Source organism: Struthio camelus, chromosome 4 (assembly GCF_040807025.1).
Source record: "Struthio camelus isolate bStrCam1 chromosome 4, bStrCam1.hap1, whole genome shotgun sequence".
Taxonomy (NCBI): domain Eukaryota; kingdom Metazoa; phylum Chordata; class Aves; order Struthioniformes; family Struthionidae; genus Struthio; species Struthio camelus.
This window is the reverse complement of record NC_090945.1, coordinates 47,842,043-47,868,111: the sequence shown is the minus strand read 5'-3', so window position 1 is coordinate 47,868,111 and position 26,069 is coordinate 47,842,043. Positions and strand designations below refer to the sequence as shown.

General features: G+C 35.0%; 1 protein-coding gene across 13 annotated transcripts in view; it reads left to right on the top strand.

The window, feature by feature from the left end:
- The window catches only part of VEGFC (vascular endothelial growth factor C), an 81,274-nt gene extending 62,053 nt beyond the window's left edge, over positions 1–19,221 (top strand). For all 13 annotated transcript variants that reach the window (XM_068942530.1, XM_068942532.1, XM_068942533.1 and 10 more), the window contains 4 exons: positions 10,020–10,171; positions 14,687–14,796; positions 15,058–15,388; positions 19,101–19,221. In XM_068942530.1, the coding sequence (XP_068798631.1) occupies positions 10,020–10,171; positions 14,687–14,796; positions 15,058–15,388; positions 19,101–19,215 (708 nt within the window). In that variant the 3' untranslated portion in view covers positions 19,216–19,221. The remainder of the gene's footprint in view (positions 1–10,019; positions 10,172–14,686; positions 14,797–15,057; positions 15,389–19,100) is intronic.
- Positions 19,222–26,069: the final 6,848 nt, after the last annotated feature.

The window sequence follows — 26,069 nt, the reverse complement described above, 5'->3', positions numbered from 1 at the left end:
TGCGTTGTGTACATCCCACCTATAAGTTCTTGCTTATAGGGGGAAGGGAAGCAGGGAGATGTCAAAGAGCCGTCTCTTTCCATTCTTTCTCTGCTGGCAGGATGGACAGTTTTTTGGCTCCTTTCAGATTATTTGATGTAAAAAAGGTCCTAAATCTTCTTGCTTCATGATTAGAGTAATAGTCTCTCAAGGGAAAACATCCTTCCAAACAGTTTGAAATTAGATTTAGAGGAGTTTTTCTCACAGGAAACAAGCTAGCAGCTTGAAATTGTTTGCCATATTTGAGATATACATGATGTTCCATTATACAATTTGGAGATACACGTATCACAGGAATTTTCAGTCATTTTGAACTTTACCATTTATGTCTTTTCCCACGCATTTTTCTGTGTTCGACTGATGAATGTAATGATATAGTAAGTGCTATTATTAGTGGGAGATAAATCAATATAAATTCCAACGGTTTTCTGTTAAAATTTCTGAAAAAAAAAATAAAGTGGTTCAAATATAAAAAGTAGAATAAGGGACCCTAGCATGTTAAACAGATATGAACTGTATTATCTCAGATGGGTTATCTGTTGTCATTTCATACATAAGCCATGAAATCCTTACGTTTTTTCAAAAAAGCTTGATATGATCTCCAGTTAATCTAGGCAACAGAAAAATACTGATAATATACCATTTTTCAGATAGCTTATTTTCATTCTTTCCAGTAGAGAGATGTTTAGAGTTTTGAAATCAAGCAGTCTTATATCCTTAGCTTGAAAATCTCTCTAGACACATTCTGCTCTGTTAGGCTGGTTATATGTGGCCTGCCTTACTGACACTTTAGGAAGTGCAAAGATCACAAGTCATGGAAACTGAGAGTCAATCAATTTAAGGGAAAGCTGCCAAAACAAACTGCAGTCCATCAGAAAAACGTTAAGTGTAGTTAATGCAAATCTGGGGAAAAAAATCATACATAAATCTTATATCATGAAAATATCGCAAATGATAAGCTTCCCTCATTCTAAAAGGAAAATTAGAGTGTTGATTCATTTATATTTCAGAATTCACTGATCAGAATGGTAATTTCATATGTGCCAGTATCCAGTGTATCAGCAAGCATAATTTTAGTGATGACTAAATTAATGTAGCCAGTGAAATTAAGAAATATTTTGTATATTAATCAGCAGTTTACCTGAGATACTATACTGTAGAAATATAACTAAGGAAGTATCACATTGCCTCCTGTAAGTCTAAAGAAAATTATCAGTACTGTGAATCAAAAATATATGCCTTAAAAAGATCAGTGAGGGGCAATATATTGGAATTTATAATGGATAGGCATTCTGATGGCTTTTTTGGTCAGGCTTTGGGAGATTCCTGCCAGTGTTAGATTTTATTAGGTTGAAATCATGTTGAGCTCTAGGTTGTGGACCAGACTCTGGTCCCACCCTTGTTTCTGTTCTCCACTCCAGCTCTGTAACTGGCTAAAGGAAGAATTCTGCCAGTGCGGGAACTGAAAAGAGCCTGCTACATGGCGATCTGCAGTACCACGCAGCTCTGGCCTGGAAGCTCTTTCAAGGATAACTGAAGAAAGAACAAGGTTAGGAAGCAGAGGGGTTGTTGCACTCGGCTTCAGTCATTGCAGGTTGCAGACTGTCAAAGGCCAAGTCTGCTGGGATAGAACAATTCAGAGCCACCCTTGCCCTGCCTCCTCCTGCTGTGCCTCTCACTCAAGCACAGCACAGAGCCTCCTCTGATTTCCAAGGATTTAAAAAACTTTGCATCTAAAGAATGAAAATTCAGAAAAAAAATCTGCTTGTAATTACATACACGATTCTAGCAGCAATCTAGTCATATTCTTACCTTTTGTATTAATCAAAAAGTTATTTAATTCTATACCTACAGCACCTGATAATAAGGGGTTATTGGTTATATGCAGTCAATTCTAGAATCATTCTGCGAGAAATTATAACAACAATATTTAGCTCTTCTATAGAATATTTTCGCTAGCAAATCTCAACTACCAATGTTATGTCCATTTTACAGATGAGGTAAGGAGGAATAGGTTGCCCTAGATTACAGTGAACACTATCAGAGTCTGGAATTCAGTATTCTGTCCGTGAGGCACCACTGCTGTGATAGCTTTAAAAGATACAGTAATTAAAAAAAAAAAACCTTAAAATATTTTTTTTAATTGTATTAGATTTATGATTTATTGTGGGCAAAACTCTATACCATCCGTGAACCCTATAGAGGGTAAAAATCCTCAAGTATATAATGAAGCTTTTGTTTTCTTGTGTTAATTGCTTGATAAATTGCTGGTTTTGGTGTAGGACTATTTGGCAGCATATACATTTTGAATCTATTTTTTAATCATAACCTTAAGAAGAGTGAAGCAATATTTTTATTTCTATACCATTTAAATTTTAAGAAAATTACCACTTTGCCTGTATGTACTTGGAGGCAGAAAATACATGCAAAAGAAACTGATGTTCAGGTCTGTAGGATACACTACCTTTTAATTTTGTAATGGTACTAAGTATTAAGCACGAAGTACACAATTACTGGATTATGTCTGAGGTTTGCCTTTGAACCTACAAGTCTTCTCAACTCCTCTGAAAGAAATTTGAGTCAGAATGTTCAAGTGTTAAAGTAAAAGTAGATGTGTGTATCTTCCTGTTAGGCTTTGTCAATAAAATGCAGTTTAATATTATGGATACTCCATAAGTAAGAAATGTTGAATTAAAGATGATAAAATATCTCCTGTTAACGCTGAAGAAGGTATGAAATATATTAGGTATTGAACAATGTCCCTACTTCAAATCGGCTCCCTGGAAAGTAAAGGTTAGGTGATTATCTGGCCAGACCTTTGTAAAAATATATATCCTAAAACAATAAAATATAAAATAAGCCTGTCGTTCAAGTATATAAAGAAAAAGGACCTTCCTTCATTTTTGAAGACGAGCATTTCATGTTTGGCAATGTTGAAAGACAGATTTAAGATGGGGAAAATAATATATGTAAAATATTTTCTGTAGATAGATTTGTGATGTGTGTATGTGTTCATAAGAAATATTTTCTTTCTATCTCTGTACTTTTAGTGATGTGCTGAGATAAATGGGACAAAAAGCTGGTTTAGTCAGGTGGTCTCTAGAGACTATGCTTTTATTAATGCAAAATCACAGCTATAAAAGTCAGAAAACAACAGGGATTAGCATAAATAAAGTCTGTAAATACCTTTCATTCCTACTCATATATTTATAAATATCCAGTGGCATCTTTAAAAGCTTCTTACAACGGTAATGAAATGAGTCCCTAATGGCTGTTGCAACTGACCTCGTACAAATGGTATTATAGTCTCTGGTCTACACTAAAAGACTTTATCGCTCGTTTTTGCAGTCAGGGTTTATGAATCTGAAGTATTAGGCTTTCTACTTCAAAAAGTTGAAAAAATAACTGTTTCAAAACAATATGCATATTTGTTCTTGTTTGCATTTTATCATATTAATTTATGGCAGAAATCTAGGTTGAGAAAGCCAATATTGTTAAAAGTGTACAGCCTGTTTATTTGCCTCCATCTAGAAAAAATCCAAGTAGTGTGAATTATAAAAACGGATGTATATGGTTTCTGAGGAAAGACTATTGTATAGAAATCTGCCTAGAAATATTTAGACAATAAAGTTCAACAAAGTGTGCATTATCATAACGTGTCAGGAAGCAAAGCCTTCTTTTCAAAATAAAATGACAGGCTCTTAGCTGACATTCATGGTATGCTCTCTGATAAAGAATACTTCAAAGTACTGTGTTTTGCTGCTATTATTGAACATTATCTGAATACTTTGAAAAGTAAATATAAAAATAGCTGTTAGTGTCTGAGTCTATGATAAAAAGAAAGGAACCTGAAGAATACATCTATTTTAAAATGTGAAGTGCATATGTAGTGCATATATTAGATCTGTTTTATAAAGTATCGGGTTACACTGATAATTAGAGCATGCTTGTTTATACTCGGGACGTGGAAAAAGTTGTGCTGGAAAGGGAATATTAGTCTTTCTTACCTGTACAAAAGCAAGAGGTATATGAAGTTGTAACTTTTTTCCATATAGTACCAATGACTGCAATGGTTTTAGCACAAAATTCTTGCTTTAAGCACACTTCAGTTTTTATTTGAAAGTCTTGATGCCATTTACAGGATGCTTGTATTTCTTTGTGACATAAGAAATGGGAAACAACTTCGTTTATAGTAACCCACAGTCTTGTTCAGTGGTAAGCAACCCTAGCTTACGCGGCCTCATACTCAGATTACCAACCATATTCCATTTTTAAACCCTGTTTTCATCTCAGCCTAGCTACGTTATCTTTAAACGATAGGGCAGAAGTCTGCCTCAGCTTGATATGTTATTTGTTTGCTTGTTTGTTTTTTTGCTCTAAAGCTTCAGCCAAAGTGGTGGTACTTCTTTTTCTTAGACCAGAGTGAGAGAGCAGTGCTTTATCAGCTTTATCTGTAAAAACAAAACCAAACTGGGATTTTTTTTTCTCTGAAAAAGTTTTCATGCCCTTTTTTCAGGTAAAGCATGTGATACTTGTCTGCTTGTGTTAGGAATGTGTGTTCTGTTGTGTTCAAGATAATCTGCCATACCTTTTAAGCCTTAGAAATGGCCAAAAGCCTTAGAAGACAAATATTTAGAATTATTTGCAACTAGAGCACTTTATAACATGAAGTTGAACAAAAACGTTGATAAGTTTCGGATCTAGGTATCTAAATCCCATCTCGTAGAGAGAGTTCGTCTATCATTGATGCCCCCTGTTTATCCTCCCATGCTGAGAAGTAAGTAACTTGGTTGACTCAAAAGGAGCTTGAACTAAACGTGTGCCTGCCATAATGCCAAAAAGGGTAGATTATCCAAGGGATCCCAAGAAGAGAGAGGGGAATCAAGCTTTGCACCTTACTGCCTGATGGAAAACCCATGGCCAGGCTGGAATGAGGCTGGCAGGGAGAATCATTGCATTGGATAAAGACCTTAGGAGACAAAGCCTGAACACAGTGCTTTGAAGAGAAATATTAGAAGGGATGAGAAAGACTAGAAGACCTGACAACTAGATATCAGGAACAAAACAGTCTCAAACTGACAGAATGGGAGATGATAAATTCTTGTGAAATGTGTATTTTTCAACTGTTCTTGAGATACCTAGAACTTTCATTAGTATGGGTTATATACTCACATTAACAGTATGTTACTCATTTCTGCTACCATAATAGTTCATGCAGAAGAGGTTGGAACAGAGGCTTAGCTGTAATTCTGTAGTATAAAGCTGTAGTATATAATACTGCCTAGTTTTGCTATCAGTTACTGCTTTGGTTGTTGTTTTTCCATTGAGTTTCTAACCTCATGCAGTGCTCAGAACAGATGCTGGTAGCACGTATGCACAGGACTTGCATGGGCAAGTCTGATTTTTTTTCAATTTTTGAGTGTTTTCCTCCAACTTTAGCAATGCTTATTTAATGCACTCTAATTTACTCTTTACTATTTAACAGTTTTCTCAAAGCAGTGAACAACAAAAACTCCCCACTCTGAAGAAACGGCCCAAATCTTTACTACTGTCTGATGTTCTGTTCTTCTGGGCATTGAAGCTCATTCTTTAGAGTTGTTAGTGCTGAATATCTGTCCTTTAGGCATTGGCCTGAAGAAGAATAGACCTGAAGGAAATGTTTTTTCTCTACTGCCTGTAGCATGTATTAGTTCAATCCTTACTACAATTTGAAGCCGAGAAGAGAGGGAAGATTTGGCCCTTTCAGAAGCTATTCCTTTACTGCATGAGGGATCAGCCTGTCTGTCAGCTCTCTCATCTCCAAGCAGCCCCAGAGGTACCTCTATGGGCACTAGGCAGCCAGCAACAGTGCCAGAAAATAAGCCAGCCAAGAGCTAGCCTCACACACAGATGCTATGCTGCATTTCTCTGCAAAAATCCTTTCTAGATATTGACATGTGGCTATTACGTGTTGCCAAGCATGCCCCATAGTGACCACAGATGTTGACTTCATGGCTCTACTGGATGGCAGAGATAAATTAAAGATGCTAAAAAAAAAGGAAGCATTACTGAAGGTCAGATCTTATCTAAATTAAATATTTTTAAAAGATGTGGTGATTCAAAACCAAGTTACAAATAGACAGTTTATTCACTTTCACTTCAACAGCTTCAATGGATTTAGAGATGACGCTATCACAACCAGGAGCAGAATGCAGGCTTGTTTTAGAATGGATCCTGTTCTAAATTATCAGACTTTATATAAACAGAATTATGCTGAATATTAAACACACATATTTTCAGTAATAAATACTTTTCAGAAATTTATTTCTTGTGAATTGCCTGCTTAGTATGTTTTTGTTCTCAGAAAAGAAATATAAATACCTGTTTTTTGAGAACGCACCAAAATATAGTATACTAATAGCATGTGCAAACAAAAATTGTAAGAAGAATATTTCCAATAATTCAAACCCCAGTATCTTACTTCTGTCATTTCCAGTAAAGAAAATAGATGTTCATATTCTATTTCAAAATGCTAGTTCACGTATGCTCGCCACCACTTACCGAAAGTGAGGGCTAGAAACGTAATATCAAATTTAATATAATCTAATTTCTAACATAAACAGTTGGTTTTGTTCTATTGACTTTATGTATGAACAGTAACTATTTGCGGGTGCTGCAAAATACGTTGCTGTTAACAGAGTTCAGTTGAACAAACTGAAAGTAACTCCCTGAAGTCAAAGAAGTTAGTCTAGCTTTATGCTGTTTAAGTAGGCTGGCTACTCTTGCATTGTAATACTGAAACTTTGAGAATAGTTGTTAGCAACATTTGCCTCTAAACTGACATCCTTCACAGTTCAAATAGAAAGATAAGTGTAGATGAAGATGAATCACTTCTCAGCTCACACTTGGTAAGTCCTGCTCAAAGGCTTACTGAAATTTCTCTTAGTGTATTATCCAGAAGCAACTTATCCAGAAGACTGACAGGGACCTCTTTCAGCAGGCTTAAAATTGTAGCATTAGTCCTATACTGCCCTCTCCGGCAGTCTGCATCTGTTACAATTTGCAGCGTGGCAAACTGATCCTAGTCCAGGAATAGTGGACTCTTCCCCCTTTTGCTACAAAATACGTACAAAATACGCCCCCTTTTGCTAGTCAGCTACAATTTGGTTGATGCAAAGAATCATGTTTATCTTCAGTTACTGAGTTTTATCAGTTCTCCCTATAGCAGGTTTTTATTCCAACTTCAGAAAAGGAAGTTCATGTTGTCCTCTGAGAACACAAAAAAACACAAGATTCTCTTTGCACGTGCAATATAATTAAATCCATACCCTTTGTTCTGCCCCTCAAATTCATATACATGTATTAAGAATCAATGTTCTTACAAGATATTTAATACATTAAAGACTTTCACATCTGTTGATTATAATATGGACAAATTTTTCGAAGAGGCCTTAGCTGCTGCGCTGTCCTTCTGAAAGCGCAGCTTTTTATAAGAGGTGGAATTCATGCATATGTAGGTGCATCGTGGCACCTCTGTGGAGATCAGTATTTAAAAAAACAGAAACCCAAAGAACTTCACATCTATTTTCTCAAATCTGTACTGTGTGCACAAATTAAAGCTATTTTACAAAAGCGTGGTCCTTTCTGCCTCTTAAAATAGAACAACCCTCCCCCCATCCCCAGTAATTTGCTGGCTAGCTTGTCCATGTAGTGCATTGTAACAAAAACTATGAAGGCCTTCAATAGGTGAATATTTTCAAGTGAAGTGCATAGGTACATAAAGCAATGCTCATATAAAATACTAGTAGAACAAAAAGATAGCTCTGTGTAATGATCATTGCTTTTCTGGATAAGACATATTGGTAAGAACGGCTTTAGTGATTAATTTGAAAGAACTTTTATAACAGATAAGGACAGAGGAGCCAATCCTGGTTGGCAAGCCAAGGAGGATTGTAAGTATAATTAAAAGTTGATAGAAAGTCTCTTACCAGAGGTTAGTTTTGAACTTAGTGAAAACCCTGGAGGTTTGTGGGATGATAATTATGTTTGAGGAAAGCAGACATTTGCTTAGAAATCATTTTATTAGTACAAATCTTTAAAATTTAAATCTTTAATCTTTAAATCTTTTCCCATTATCTTATTAATGCCTCTGAGGACCACAGTTTTAAAAGGGTTGTTTATTTTGCAACTGGAGCAGGAATCCAAATGTTAGTATGCTTTGGCTAGAAGTCTCTCTGACTAGCAAAAGAAATTCTTTCCATGGTAGCTCCTTGGATAGACAGTTTTTCATCTGTATTTGGAAGATGCAGGAAATTATTTTCAGTTTTGGTTTTCCTTCTACAGAAGTAAATGTGTATCAGTTTACATTTTCAGAAATCCTACTGGAAAACCAACATTTAAAACTGATATAAGAGAGGTTGTATTTTCTAACGGTGCTGTACGTGCAGAACTAGAGTAAAAAGCCTGTTTGTTAACAAAAAAGATACAGCAAAAATATTAGCATTGCAGCTTCTGTAACAGAGTAAAATTGACGATTTAATATCTTCGCCAGTTCAGCTCTTGTACGATGACACTCCCAATGACAAATATTTTTTAAGGTCCAGTCACTAAGTACTGCCAAAATTTGTTTTGTGAAATAGGGAATATTTCAGGGTTGATTATGCTTTATGAAGCCTGAGTTTAAGCTCCATAGTTTAGCCATGACAATTATATAAGCTTCATCGTGGGCTGTGTGTACTTGAATGTGTATGCTCACTTGCATACGTGCAAGATATTGTTTTTAAGACATACTAGTAAATATGCTTTGCATTTTGAATTATTTAAAATTATCAATGTTTTCATCATGTTTGCATGCTACCTGTATGCCAGACTATAAAGTTATTGATTGTAAAGAAGAATGAGATTGCAAATAAATTTCAGCACAAAGTTAATTGTCATGATATGCAATCCCATCAGCTGAAAGTGGAATTAAAAAGCATAGGCAATATTTTTAAAAGTACTTAAATCCCCAGAAGGTGCAGAAAGATTCTTAAATTTATTTGGAAAAGTGAGTAAACACCTAAATGGCAACTGGGCACATTATGCGATTTAAAATACGACAAAAAATGAAGAAATTTTTTTAGAATTTGATGTAAAGTATTTGTCCTAACTTTTCCGGAAACTATCAAGATTTGAATCTTAGAGGAAAATATTCTTAATTTGATAACATAAATGTCCTGAGTTAAATAATAAATGATTCTTGCTGTTTATCAGTTAGTTATTCCATATTCATTTTTTTCCAGAAAGTATTGCTGAAATTGTGCTCCTCCATCAGTAGAACTATTTTTCCCACTAAAAGTAGGAATTTATTAATTCACGTAAATAAAACATAGTTATGTTATAATAGCGATGTTATCCTGCAAAGGTAATACTGTGAACTCAAGATGCATTCTGCTAGGGTAATCATATAATTTGCCTTGATATAAATATTGGAAAGTGAAACATACAGCATGCTGTCGTTATAGACGTGTTCATCCAAAAACATTATGGCCTAAATCCAATATATTGCTGCTTTACACAAGCTCTGTAACTGTAGTGCTGACATACTATGTTCTAACTTACTCCCTTTTAAAATTATTCTTGTTTTCTAACTTTGTGGATGATGGTAGCACCTTCCAAGTATTACGTTTTGTTTTTAAAAAAGACTGCCAATTTGAAAGTCATTTTCTCTTGCAGAATGAGTTCTTTGTACATTTTCCTTTTTTAACAGCTTTAATTTCAATGCATAGTAAGCAAACAGGCATGTAACAGGGCAGCATGTCAATTGTCATAACATAGTTATTGTATTCATTTTGTACATAATGATTACTTAGTAGCATAACTGTATATGCCACTGAATGTAGGTAGGGAACAAAACCCCCAAATTAACTTCCTTATAGCTTTTTTTTTTGTCGTTATATTATTTTTAGTTGTACTGTAACTGATCTATAAACGGTTCTATTTTTTTTTTTTCCTTTTTGTAGTTGTTTGAGATTACAGTGCCACTCTCCCATGGCCCTAAACCTGTAACTGTCAGTTTTGCCAATCACACGTCGTGCCGATGCATGTCAAAGCTGGATGTCTACAGACAAGTTCATTCTATCATAAGACGTTCCTTGCCAGCAGCACAAACTCAGTAAGTACTGACCCTGTCTTTCCTCTCCTGTTGTGAGCAAGCTTATGAAATTAGATTTAAAATACTATTCCAAGCTTTTACAACTGAGATAGATCAACTTATATACACTAGTAGTAGCAGAATGCAAAATTTTATAAAGGGAACTAATATTGTTTTACCTGGAAAGAATGTTAGCCTGGAATAATTAGCCTAGTTACTAGTTACTAGACTAATTAGAATAATTAGTTGTATAATAATTATACAACTGCAATTATGCAGTTGTATAAACTGGGGCTAGGTCATTTAAAAATCAAAAGGAATGTTATGAGATTTTTCTCCATGGGAAGAGCTACAATGCAATTAAGGCTTAGAGAAAACATGTGAAATAATTTTATATAACAATATATAATTATTCAAAGATGTGAATAAGTAGTGAAATATCATGTAACTGGAGGTATGAATGCTTTCAGACAGCCAAATTCTGAAGGTCTTTATTCATCTTACTCATTCCTGCCTACAGAAAATCGCCACTGACTTTCATAAGAATTTGCCAATGGTATATGGATCTTCAAATTTAGCAACCTATGTATCCTACCTGCAAAATGTGATGCTATGATAATTAAGTCAATAAATTATTTAGACCTTCAAAAAGGATATAATCAACTTCTTCCAAAAAAAAACCTATACAAAAATATTTAATATTAGAAATAAGGAGTAGTCAATATTTCTCTTTCAAACTGTATTTTCTTGTGAGCAGCTGTTAAAGATAAAAAAACCTATTTTTAGGAAATCTTTGACTAAAAATCTTTTTGGACATTTCCACGTTCCGGAGGTGAAAGCAAAAGAGAGTGGAAAGGGGAAATAAAGCATTAGTGGGCAATCCAGAGAATTAGCATTTCGATTTGGTGGTTTAGCATATTAGGTCTGGTGAAAAGTGCTACAGGAACACAGCATCTGATTCTTTTTTCTTTCAAAACCTGAAAAATTAAACACAAAAGAAATCTAGCACTGAAACAATTGTTACTAAAAGGCTTAAAGAACTCATACTCTTTATTTTAGAAGATTAAGTGGTGATTTCATGATGTGTAAATATTTAGTAGAACAAAAGTGCATAACAGACTAACAGTTGTTTTACAGAAGAACCGATGGCTAGCAGCTGAACTGGAGTTAATGATATGCCTTTGTAATAAGGCAAGTGAATAGGAAAATGTCCGCAGAAGTTAGTTCTTCCTGTGTTTTCATTCAGTTCAAGCCTGGATGTTTTCTGAAGTGTGCTCTAACTAAATACAGACTATATTATATTTCAATTCACATTATTGAATTTTATCAAAATGTAGGTCATAAACAGTGGATTGGAAATAAATCTATTAATAAGTAATTGCCTAATTAACATCATAAAAAGTGAAAACTCGAGTAAATAATGAAGTCAAATTACACTGACTGTTGGCAGCTTCTCCTTTCTTCCACAGTGAGAGCAGTTGCAATTACTACTGCAAGTGTTTACTTTAGCCAGAAAACAGTTAACTATCTTTAAATTGCAAATAAAGCTCAGTTACCTTTAAACAGGGAAGTAAGCATATAGATACAGGGAGGCTTTGACCAGTACTTACAGTAAGTAGCTGTTTTGTGAGTAAGGAATCATGCTTCAAAAGGCTGAGGAATATTAGACCAGCAGAATGTATAAAGGCCTTTTCTAGTACTAGCACTAGCACCATCTTTACTTTAATATTTGGAATATAGAAGCATTCAGGAGGATTTTTTTCTATTTTCTTTTTAAAAGCTTTATTTTAAAAGGATTTTAAACTTCAAGGTATTTAGCTGTCTAAAAACGCTGATGGGTGCCTAGATGCTTTTCAGAATCCACTCAGGACTCCTCTTGCTCACAGGAGTTCTCAGTTGGATTCAACTTTTTAAGTATCAAACTTGTAATGACAAAAAATCTGCATGGTTCTAATCTAGTCCCCAGTATTAACTGTCCTTACTCTTATCTTTTTTCTTTTTTTTTTCTTATTTTCGTGTATGGGATTGTATGCTAGTGAAACTTATAAAGCGCCAACCTTCAAAATGTGCTTTTTTGTCACAGTGGCAGATCTGCATGTGTGCATGTATTTATCTACATGCTCACTTCAATGGAGCTGTAGTAATGTCTTTCTTGCATGTTATTAGAAAGAAAAGGCTAACTAGGAGTATAACCTTTGTTTTTTAAGATAGTAACACTTGGGATCTGATAGGAATTGAAGGCTGGATTATGCCTTGGAACAGGCATACAGGCACACGTAAGAAAGAAGAGAAAAATGGCATGCTAGGTAGTATACAAATAGTAGATCCTTTCTTACAACCCAATAACCTTTAAAATTATTTTATTCACAGCTTCATCATAAGAATTAAGGTCTAGCTCTTTGCCTTCCCCCTCCCCCATTTTGTTCTCCTTTTTATCGTCTAAAAACTAGCAGCTACCTTCACGTATTTTTGGAGCCGAGGCATGTTAGTTCATGTTAACCACTGTTTCAGAATACCTCCTGGATTAATCTTGAGTTGTACTGTTCTCTGTTTATATAGCATTTCATCAAGAAATGCAATTGAATTAGAACATTGTCACTTTTTACTTTAGAAGCTTGGCAATTCTTCTGTTTGGGCCTCCATTATACATCACACAGATCAAGTCTCCATGATGACTTTTTCCCCCATATTATTGTAGGTATGTGCTTACAAAGCAGATAGGCATATTTTAGATGTGGTTTGGATGTATGTTGTACACAGTAAATATTCCCCTCTCTTGCATATTATCTCTTTGGATACTGCCAAATAACAAGTTAGCATTTTTTTTTCCAAGTTGACAATTACTTGGAAAGAGGTAGTGAAATTTTTTGCAAAGTGTTATGCCTCTGATGTTTTTGGCACTTTGGCACTCTGATGTTTCTGAACTTTCCTAAAATGTTATGATAACTCACTTAAAAATTTCAGCCATATGAATCTTCCCTTCTATAATTTGCAGTACTAGCAAACAGGGTAGAACGTGTAAGCAAGCAATTCCTTGTGCCTGTTGTCTAGATTCCTGACATTGAAATACATACAGTTCTCCTCGAGTTCTTTGGTAACTTGATTTTGTTATCAGCGTAGTCTTATTATGGTTCGTATGCGCTTGATGTTTTCTTCACGCTGTCACCCTGGCTGCCTTTTGTATTTAGTTTAAAATTCAGCTGGCTAGAGCCAGGCCGCTCTGGGTTTGAGTTGTTTTTTAAACAGAAGACAATAATATGTCTGCAAATTCTCTGCACAATTTCTCAAGCAGAAACAGGAGATAGGAAAAAGAACACACATGCCCAGAGGAAAAGTAGCCAAGTGAGGGAGCACGAGTGAGATCATTAGCAGAAGGAAATCGACAACTGACAGCTTGATAAAACATGAGGCATTGCAGGATAATGTTAAACTACAGCAGTCATTACCAGCAAAAAGCTGTTTAATGTGGTGAAGGGGAGTGGTGTACTTGATAATCAAGGAATGTCCTAGCACCTGCGTTTCTGAATGATGAGTAATGCTACTCCTCAGGGAAATGAAAAAAATATTTAAAATGTACAATGTATGTACTGTTTTAACAGATGAGAATATTAGGAGTAACTACAGAAGCAATGCCTAAGTGACACAGCCTAGGTGCATGAAATAAGGCCTGACTCATCCAGACCTGTAAGGTCACCTGTGGTGATACAGCAATTGCAAGCGAGAAAGATCAAGCAGTATACATAAATATTTTATTTGTGATGGACCTACTGGTAGAGTTCAGTCGTCATTTAAAAAGAGACCAGCTGCTGTTAGGATTTTTTGCTTTCTTTGGCAGCACTACTGTGGCTGCAAAACTCTAGCAGGTACAGAGTGCCGAGTTGTGCGAATTTTTTACTGTCTTTCATATCTGCTGAGAAGGGGCATCACTGCTGAAGTCCAAAGATTACATTAGATTCAAGAAAAGATTAGATTCAAGAAAGCTGTCCCAGACTGGAGTGGCTGATGAGAAAGAGCCAGTAAATGACACAGAAGGTTATAAGAAAGGGGAAGGGAATCTGATAATCTGGTCTTGAAATTACAGTTCAGTCTACAGCATTACTTTGGAAATCGCTATCAATTATCTTTTGATGTGTGAAAGCCTTTTTGTACTGTAAAAAGCAATGTATTAACGTGTGCCTGTTAGCGCCTATTTGGTACACAAGTAATTTTTACACTGGTCTATTTTGTATGTAAGGTTTAAATTTAAGAGTTAGATCTGTTACTAAACTGCGTTAGGAAATCACTTGGAAACAGTGTCTACAAGTTCAAACTAAAACTTGAACTTACTGTAAAAAGAAGGTAACTTCAGCAAATGATTGAAGTGGGGAGAACCTCAGCTAGTAATAGGTTTGACAGGAGCAGAAAATTAAATTATGAATAAACTCAAGCTTTGCATATGATTTTTGTATTGGAAGGGAAAAAATGTGATCAGCATCTACAGTTGACTTCCTCTGGAGTTCTTATGGTAATAAATTAACAGTATATTTTATTCCATAGGTGCCATGTGGCAAACAAGACCTGTCCAAAAAATCATATCTGGAATAATCAAATTTGCCGATGTTTGGCACAACATGATTTTGGTTTCTCTTCTCACCTTGGAGATACTGGTAGGTAGTTTTACTTTAAGTATCAGATGTAGTTCCATATTTTTATTCACCTAAAGGAGAAATAAAAACTCTGAAAATTAAATAGTTGAATTTTTTTTTCTTTTTTAATGCTATTACTGAATGTTGCATTTCTTTCGAATTATTTTTGTTCTCAGAACACTTTACCTGGTATGACTGTGATATTATTTCTTCACTTGGAAATGTGGAAATAGATGCAGCTAAAATTCAGATATTTACATAACAACTTTGCCTTATTTCTAGATGCTTCTGAAGGATTCCAGATTTGTGGACCAAACAAAGAGCTGGATGAAGAAACCTGCCAATGTGTCTGCAAAGGAGGCGTGCGGCCCTCAAGCTGTGGACCTCACAAAGAATTAGACAGAGCATCATGTCAGTGCATGTGCAAAAACAAACTTCTCCCTACTTCCTGTGGGCCCAACAAAGAATTTGATGAAGATAAATGCCAGTGTGTATGTAAAAAAACCTGTCCTAAACATCAGCCACTAAATCCTGCAAAATGCACCTGTGAATGTATAGAATCTCCCAATAAATGCTTCTTAAAAGGAAAAAGGTTCCATCACCAGACATGCAGGTAACCTAAGTCTTTAACCTTTTCATTATGTTTTGGGTATAAAATTTTAGTTTGTGTTTATTATTAGCTGTGTTGTTGAAACATTTCACAGTCATAAGTAAACCATGAATTTCTCTTTGGTTATCTTCTATAACTTTTATCATCCTTAAAAGGAAACAACTAGGCAGAATAAATGTTTTGAAATGTGTTTAGTTTCTTGTAATCTGTCTTATTAGTACTCATATTTTTCCTAATTAATTAAATCTCATGGTAAAGATGTGCTATAAATTCAAGCTCCCTGGTTTTTTTGCTATCTAAAAATCCCACTGTGTTTTCCATAAGAACTGAATATTGCAAATCAGATCATTAAAATATTGCTAACTAGATTTCAGGAGTTAATTCTGGAGATACCATCATTCATTTTACCTTCTAAAATTTTGCGTATCCTTCATGTCACTCAGATGCTACTAAAGATTTATGAGTGTGTAAAAAGCCTTAGAGTTCTCGGAGACTTCTATGGAAAAGCAGACATATATTCAACCCTAAAGTGGAATGCTCCCATTTATCCTTTAAAATGGGATTTGGCCAGACAAATTCTGCAATTTCTTTATATATCACAGGAGCTTTTGTTTCCATGACTTCTACACTCATAGCAGTAGCAATCTATATACAAAAACTAGAATTACTCTAAGTTCTAAAAAACAAACAATATTATTTCTGCTTCATATAATTTTGCTGAGGTAGGTTATATATATAGAACTGCCTTACCACCAGGGGCCTACGCAGCTTAGGATAAAACAAAAGGGAATCATACACTGCACTGCTGTGCATTTTCAACAGTGCTACACATATAAGCTACTATTTAAAACAACATTCACAACTGGAAAAGCTAGAAATTTAAAAAGCTAAAAAATGCTATAATAAATATCTGGTGCCACTGTTATTTAATTAATGATTTAGTATCTTAAGGGGGGAATTGAACCAAGCTTTTCTCTGTGTTGTGATTGCACACTATAAAGAGCTTGAACCTCTTTCTCGTTTCCAGGTTCAGTATGATATAGGATACTTTTTGGTGTTCCTCTTTTTTAAGCAGTTCTCCTTTGTATTGAGAAAGAAAGAATCATATATAGTTTAACTCTATAGCTCTACCATCAATAGCCCTGTAGACAGTAGCACTGACAAGGGTAGTAGAAGATGCAATCCCTCCTTCTTAAGAAAGGACTCTGCCTACTCCCCGCCCCCTCCCCCCCCCCCACACGCTGCCCTCTAAAAAATATATTGTTTGTCAAGATGATGATGATGATGGCAACCACCATTAAGGACAGCATTTCTACTTTCGTTTCATCTTAGAACCTCCAGAATCTCAAACTCGATTTGCATTCAGTAGCAAAATCTCTATTAGTGACCATAAAGAGAAAGCTAGAAGTGACTCACCCAACCTATCTCGTCAAAACAGACGTGCTACATGGAAGCGCTCCATAAACAACATTCAGCCTAAATCTTTTGAAAGACCTACTCTCTATTATTGAGCAGAGTCTCCTGAGGAAGCCACATGCATATAGTTACAATGACTGTGCTACTACTCACACTGTGCTATCACCTTAAAAAAATGATTTTGGCCAGTTTTGACAGGACCAGATAACTAGGAACCTTAGCTGCAAAGCTTGTTAAAAGTAAAAAGGGGCTTCTTGTTCTGTTAGTGTGTCCAAACTGAGGGGAATGCTGCAGTAATCTGAATTTGGCTGCTGTTAGACACCAAGAAACTCGCATGGGAGAGATGCTTTGTACTCTTGTCAACTGCAGCAAAGTTATGTTGAAGTTCACAATTCAGTAAGAGGCACAAATCCTAAAGAAAGTGGATTCCTCATAGTTCATGGTTACACAACTGTTCTTCATTATCTACAACATGTCATAGATGGGGGAGGAGAGCTTGGCTTTGTCTTTCATTCTTTTTCTTTTCTTACTTCATTTCTTTCATTATACTGTCATTCAGTACCTCAAATAGTCTTTCTGCCATCTTTCATGGCAGAAAGAGGCAAAAAAATCCATTACACCTCTGTGGAGTACTTTTTTTCTGAGAACAAATCGACTGCGGATTTCCCATTTACTCACAGAGTTCCTCTGGCAAATAGATGGAAGATAGTACAGTCCACTTGCTCGATCAAGTGTCAGTGTGATTTTTGTTGGCTTTTACCACTGTTTCCAAAATTTTATTGGACAAAAGATCAGTAGGGCTTTGGAAGATTTCCTTGAGTCATTTCACTGATCCCGAACAGTTGTATTAAGAGTTATTATACCTAGAACAAAGTAATGTTACTCTCAAAAGTCACATCATTGAAATAATCTATGGTTAATGACACTGAAAACACTGAACAAGATATGACTAGTTAATAAATGCCATGGTTGCTGTCTTCCTCATTCCTTATTGCTTTCTTCATATCCCTGTTCATTGGTTGAACTAACTGGCTTGAATGAACATAACTGTAATCCAGACCTTGTATAATAAAGAAAGTGTTGCCAAGTGGCAACCTGATATCCAAAATAAGCATGCAACATATTGACATATCTGCAACAATAATAAAAGTAACCACAAGTTTGAAACAAGGAAATTGCCTAGGGAAGAGGTTACTGAAATTGCCTTTATATAATATACTGTAATGTCTTTAAACTGAAGTAAGTATGAATTATCATAATAGATCATAATATCAGTGTTTCACAGTCATATTATTTAAATACAAGTTTTAAGTATAATTGTGTTGAAATGTGAAACATATACTTTTCTCTTTTGACTCATTGCCAATGTCTGAAAAAAAACTCAGACATGTACTTTTTCTCTGTTATACACCAGAATGCATTTAGCATTGTTGTTGTAAGGTTATTTTAGGTCAACTTGTTGTTTTAATAGAAAAAATAAAAAAAAGGAAAAAGGAAGAGGAGTTCAGGGACAACCACAGATACTATTTTTGTATAATTTCTATTTTTAAGTCATATAGTCTGTGAAGAGACATTCTCCTAATTTTTAGATAGATGTGATTTGTGGTTTAATGACCTATTTCAATTAAATTTACTGTAATTAAATAGGTGCTATTTCTAGCCTTTCTCCTTTAAGATTTACTAGAAACATGAAAGCTCTGATCCTACTTCAGAATGCACATAGATGTAATATGAAGTATAGATGTATCCCCACTGAACTCTGTGAGGGTCTAAGTACGCTCTCTTTTCAAGATCAGGATCATGGTGCAACATCTGTATACAAATGGCTATTGCATTAGCGACTAAGACAACAAACATTCCTGGCAAAGAAGATGGTAGATTTGACTATCTACTCATTCTGCATTGTCCTCTCAAACAGGTAGCATTCAGTAGCTCATAGTAAGCTGACTGAAGTACAGAAAAATATTGCTGTGTTTTCAAAATAAAAAATCCTGATGTATTACTCAAGATTATAATGTCACTGCAACCAGGCAATACTTTAAAAATAGCTGTTATAAAACCCCGTAATTTCTCCTCAATAACATTCTTGAGTCTCTTTCTTTAGTGTCTTTTGGGAAAAATAATCCAATTAAAAGTGGTTGTAAGACTATATCCAAAAGTTGAAAGATATGTACTCACATGAATTAAATTATGGAATTAAATGTTCCATAAAGCAATGGCATTGTAAATGCCATAGATTTAAATTCCAGGTTAATATAAATGATCATGTTTTATTAATGCCCACTTTTTTTCATTTCAGTTGTTACAGACCGCCATGTACAGTTCGAACGAAACGCTGCGATGCTGGATTTTATTTCAGTGAAGAAGTGTGCCGCTGTGTACCCACATACTGGAAAAGACCACTTATGAATTAGTGAAGAGAGCACTACTTGCCATTTTGGTGTACATTTTTCCATTAGAACAAAAGAACAACAGAAACTTCGCTAATATTTGGAATTAAATGTTCACCAGAGACCCTGTGGGGCTTTCAGAGACAGACACATTGTGCTTTTCTCAAGATGTGGAAAGCAAATGTAGAAAATAACTGGGGTCTATGTTTTGTAAAGAACTCAGTAAGGACTTATTTTCTGCCAATGACCAAACAGCCTAGGTTTTCCTTCTTGTGATTTTTTTTTTTTAAGAGATAATGACTATATAATTTATTTCCACTAAAAACATTGTGCAGCATTCCTGTTTATAGCAGTAACAATTGTTAAAGCTCACTGTGATCAATATTTTTATATCATGCAAAGTATGTTTAAAATAAAATGAAAATTGTATTATATAATGGTGAGAATGTTTGATCGACTGTCCATAGAAAGGAATTACAATTCAGCTAAATTACTGGAGTTCAGAAAAGCAGGGGAAAGGGAGGTTAAGAGAAAGCACTTTCATGAAAAGAAACATAATTGAGCCCACAGTCATTTTTTTCATATCTGTTGTACATGTAGCTTGAAATATAAGTAGTTAGACTTAACGTTTCATGATCTGGTGAATTTGTCTTTAGAATGAAACTAGCAACGCAAGTACAACTAATGAAAACATTGGTGATCCTGTACATTGCCCAAGAATGAGGACTATGTTTAAAGGACAGGAGCAACTACTCACCTTCCAATATGTGCACCATTTATTTTATTTCCTGTTAGTATTCCTTAAAAGTAATATAAAATAATGGTTTGCTGAAGGTTATTAACATAAAAAATGGAAATGTCAGCTATGTTTTTACAGATAATATTGTAAAATTTACAACTAAATAATTCAGAATGCTTCAACGCAACTTTACTCTTGCGTCTGGTCTGTCAGCTGATCTTAGTCAACAGTGTATGTGTGTGCTAAAATACTCTGACGAAAAATAATTTACATTCCACTGGGACCATGGAAGGACTGCCACCAGTCCAGTATGGATTGACATAATCGCTACACAAAAAATTGTCAGGACTTCCCTTTATTTAGAGAAGGTTAAATCAAACATCTATGACTCTAAAAAGAGGTAAGATTTTTAACTTGTATCAAATGAGGACTATGCCTAGAATAATCTAATCAGAATTAAAATACTTCAGCAGTTAGAAGTTTTCAAATTATGGAAACATTACTGAGCGTAGAAAGAAACAAGCAAAACTGCAGAGCAAGATATTTTGGAATAATAGTAAGCAAATCTGCAAAATGTTTTGAGAAGTCATTATTCCAAAGTGCTGGTTCTGAGTAGCTGTTTTTAGAAGTGTTATTAATAAAATAGTAAATATTACTATTCCCTGGAAAGTTGGAGGGCAGGGGTTGCTTTTCTAGATTCTTGCATATTTAGTTATCAGAATTCAGCTACTCAGTCCCCTTTGCAGATTGAGGCTGGCGTAATAAGTAGGCAAGATGAGAGTTTACAAATTCCATTGTTTGCTTAGGGCTCCTGCAGTTCTTCCTAAGAGGCCAGCCATTTATTATCCATACAGGCTACAGTTTAAGCGTACAGCTACTGAGGAACGTCTTTTTATTATTGTGTTGCCTCAGCCATCGGCTGTAGGGGTTGAACTGTGGATGACAAGTGAGTGTCTAAAGACAATGTTGTGCTAATGTAACACCACGCAATTTCCCATCAGTTGGATTATTAGTCATTTAAATCATCATTGTCTAAACTGGCAGCATCAATCTAATATCAAAAGTTTAATAGTCAAAACTGTGTTCAGTATTAATTACCTGAAGATCCAGGCATCCACTTTTGAATGTCAGTTGCTTGAAAGAAGCCTAAAATATCAAGTAAACAGCAAACTTTAATCAGGTCTCAAGAAAACAAAGGTTAGGTGAAGCTCCCAAAATAAACTTCCTGATTTCTATCCAAGGTAAATATGCAAGAGGAGGGGTGGAGAAAGGACAAACCGTACCTGAAACCAGAAATACAGGCCAAGTAAGCCAAAATTTAACGCACAAAATATGTACCTGGGATTAAAAAGTAGGAAGTGAAAGCAGAGCAAAATTGCATTCTAACAAGAAATTATATGTCTATTATAAAAAGTCCACTTCATAATATTGTACAAACAAAAAAGTACTAAACTGAGCAATGCTTTCATTATGCATCTGAACTATTTGAAAAGATTTCATTAAGACAGAGCTAATGAAATCATTCTGGCTAAGCAGACAGTCAAATTCTACTGAGCATGTTATTATACTCCAGTATCCTAAACCTCATCATTTTACTGTTTGTAGTACTAAAAGGCAAGGTAGGGAGTAGGATGACAGGGAGTTTAAAAAAAAATAAAAAGGCGCATTGAATAGGAAATTTCAACTTTATTGTGAAAATCAGCATTCAATAAAACATTTTTTTAAAATGCGGGTTTTTTTTTTTTCAATTGCTTTACAAAATCTAGAGATAAGCTATGATTTGACTGTTGAACATAAATGATACAAATCACTAAGTAAAACTAACGCTTAAAGAAAGCAAAGACCTGGCTTTGAAAAGATATCACAAATCAGGTTTATGCCTGTGCAAGTGACTGGGCAGCCATCTTCACGGCTATGCAGCTGAGTGGACTAATATATGCAAGCAGTTGATTGCATCTTCTGGTAATCGGGTTTACCAGTTCGGCTTTACCTCAAAGAACCTATTTTTAATGTTGAACACAATAACAAAATATAGCACAATTATCACTAGTATAGGCTACTAATTTTCTATTCAGTGATATAAAAATGTGATTCTGTTTATCTCAGTACTGTCACAAAATCATCTTTATGCTTAGCTGGGGGGGAGGGGAATTAAGAGTGGCAGCATTCTCCACATCATAGCAGTGGGTCTGCGTTGCAACATGTGAAGTAGCTGATTAATAGATTTACACCATTTTCCATTTTGAGGTGTTATTTAATTATAATCTCTTTGCAATTTGCATCTCAATATCAGTTCTCAGTGTATTACTATTTAAAATAAATAAGGATGAAAATATATGGCCTAAAAGAATATCTGAAAATATGGGTGATAAGTCTAGGTAAGATAGGTGTAAGATATACAAGTTATTCTGCAATCAATCACCCTGAATAAAAAGCTTATATTTCCATCTGTTTAAAATATTCCATACCTTCTATAAAAAATACAGGGAAAAGGGAAAGAGAGAAACAGCAGTGAATCACATTTAATAGTAAACAGACATATGCTTGCACTTCATTAGGAATTTACAGCATTGCCCATATTCTCTCAATATCATATTATAGAGAAACCATAAATTATGTAAAACAACTGTTCTGTACCTATATTAACTGAAGAACAGAGTATTTACAGTATGAGGCGTTGTTAGTCTGCTGACATGCTTTTTTAATTCATGTTGACCAAGCTGGTATTAAATCAATACTCCCAGGTCCATTTGAAAGGCCAGCATACAATCTTGCATAGGAACTGTCTCATTCTGAAAGGCTTGGTGTTAAGATGATTGCTTTTGATACTCTTTCTTTTTCAGTCTTCAGCTCTCAATGACAACTTCAGATGCCCTTGAGATTTAATGTCTCACTGTCTTTCTGGAAGTATAACTACTAACTAGCTATCGCTTTTGTGCCAAAGGCTCGGAGCTGAGTAATTTATGCACCCACTATGCTCATCAACAGATTAGTCTGAAGAATAGAATACATGCTTATATACCCTGCATTTTTTGGCAGTACAAATGGTAGTCCTCGTGTAGAAAAGTATAAAGGTGATCGACTCAGAACTTCAAGAACTTTTGTATCTTAGTTAATATAACAGAGTCAGTCATAATTTGTAATATTCTCCTTTATTGGAAAAAGTGAAAATAATAGTGGATCAGTTATTTAATAGCTTGCTTTTGTTCTTCTCTTTCCCTTCCCCATTTCAGATAAAAAGAATGCTGGGAAAGAATACAAGACAACCTTCTGACTGCCTGCAGAAATGCTAAGATCAAGTGGACCAGGTATTTTTTTTTTTATGTAATAAGCATGAACAAAGGACTAGTAAAATTAGGCCAGTTTAATACAGGTTAAAGACTCCAGATTAGACTAAAGTTCTTAAAAGATTCTTGATGGATCAAAACATTTCAGGGAAGAAAATAAAACGTCTTTTTAGTTTTATATTCTAGTATATGTTAATGGAAAGCTTTAACATGTCTTTATATAATAACAAACAAACCTGGATTCATTTTGTCCATGCTTTTACATCCAAATGTAATGGCATCTAAACAGTAGCAAGCATTATGAGGTCACCAATTTTACAATAGCATCATTCATAAAATTTCAATAATTTATCATTATATCAGTGTATAATATTTTATCTATAGTCTGTAGTTATCTATAACTATGAAGCAGGAGCTCTTCCTTTAGCTTGGGGATGTATTGGATAATTAAACATAACACATTCCAAAAAAAAAAAAAAATCATAAAACATGATACTTGGCTTTTTCATGTAAGCATTGCCATTTGTGTAGCAAACCACTATGGCAAGTTCTGAAAATCATATACTGCCATTTGTTCCCTTTTCTACTCAGCAAAACATTACCATGGAAAATCACAGTTTGTAGATTCAGATTTTTATCCTATTTAAGGGTTCCTGTATCTGTTCCTCACAGACACTGACCTTTCAATTGAATTTCAGCAAACTCTTTATCTGTTGTACATTTATACCAGCCATATGTGGTCATTGAACTCTTCCCCTTTGCCCCATTTCTCAACTTAAATTTCTGGGTCCGATCTCAGTCTCTCTGTAAGAATATCTGTACTTTCCTCTCAGCCTTTCTCACACGCATTGCTATTAACTCGGACCTTTCCATTTCCCTTTCATAGTCAATCTCTCACTAAAAATTTTCATTGTTTTCCTCTATATTCCCATTAAAATCTACTCTTTGCTCTCTATTGTTTAAATAATCATCCCAACATTGGGAATAATCTAGTGATGTTCCTAACTGTACACACATGAAAGAACAAGCGTTAAAAAGAAGTCTGAAAAGGAGCAACTTGAAAATTCACATTCCAGCTATGCAAATCCCATCTGCCCAAGCAAATAGTAATAATGATTGCAAAGAAATAAGAGCCTCCCAGTGCAAATGTGCAGATAATAGTTGCACATGCAGAAATCAGTCTAGGAAATTACTCTTGAAACATAAAAGGCAATTTATGATACTGCTCTCCCTGCAAAAAGCACAAGCTTTAATCCCTGCTGTATGCTGGGTACATTCATGCCAGTCCGACATAGTCCTCAACTATGTCCAGCACAGCATTTTGAAACTGCACTTAGCCTTGTAATTAAGTTCACTTCTCATTCACAGTGTGTGGAAAAAAGCCAGGGCTCAAGGGCAGGTGAGGTGACTTTTGGAACGCACCACAAAAGCCCCTGAGGTCTGTGCTCTTGCGTAGCACAACCCTACCCACCTCGAGGCATTACATCACTGTGAAGACTGATGAAATGTGGTTACAGGATCCTTCGAAGAAGGATCGTGATAACGCCACTTTTAAGGATAAATAGTATTAGTAAATTCAGACTGCCTTCATAAGACGAGTGTGCTTTTCGCCAGCCCACGCCCTTGTCCACAACTAGTAATTTGGATACTGAGAGCTTCCCAATAAAACGCTTTAAGTAAGTTCATCTTGGTCCATGGATAACAACAAAGAGTCAAGGTAGATATAGCTGCATTAATTTCAGTCACTTCAATCAGCTTTTATTCACCCAGTTAAGAGAGATTTATTTTGAAGTGCAGCAAATTATCTGTTACCGAAGCATTAAAACACTTTGTGATTTGTACTGCAGTCAGAAAAATCAAGAAAATCTAAATATATGAGTTGGTGTACTGCCTGGAAGCTCATCTGGAAACAACCTCAAGAGCAAAATTAAGATAAGCTCAAAGAAGCAAACACTGAAATATTTTTCTAAGGTAAAACCAAGTCAGTTACTCTCACTAGATGAAGATATACTACTAACAATTATATTCATTCCCAATCTATGAGGAAAAATATATAAATATATGCATTATGTGGATATTAAGCATTTGGAAAAGGTAATTTCAAAAAAAAAAGAGTTTTTAAATGTATGTTAGTGTTATCTTATGCTGGGGGAACCATAAGATTGTTTGACAGCACTTCTACATATTAATTTGCAAGAATAGTACAATGATAAGAGACGTTTTAATACTGATGCAAGTATATATATAAAATAGTATTATACTATTATGTAAGATTAATCATTTCTAATGCTTTAGAGAATCAAAGCATTCAAAGTTCCTTTATTTATTTAATACTAAACTTCCTTTATTTAATGCATTACTGCCTTCAATTTACATTGCACTAAATTTATAAACATTCAGATTTTACGAATCCACAAGTCTTTAGCTGTTGAAGATCTACCAGTTAACGTTTTCCTTTCCTTTGCTTTATTAGTTACAGGTCATTGTTCTTTAAAACATACAGGAAGTATATCTTATATTCTTTAACTACAGTTTATTTTGAAAATTACTTCCGAAACAACTATTTTTATTTTAGTAACTCTAACAATGATATGACAAAAAACCATAAATAACTAGCAGGTTAATAAAATTTCACCTTGCACAACCCACAGTTCCATTTAGTTATTCACAGTAGCATGAGCCAGGATCTTCAACAGACTGTGTACCCAGGTTCTGAAACCACAGACCCTCCCTGAGGGATTTCGAGTTGGGGTGAGGCTGCAGCCAACCCTGCTTCCCAGGTGCTCGCTTCTACTGAGACTTATACCAAGGGCACCTTCTCAGAGCTGCTTTTAGCTTAGTCCCAAGATTTT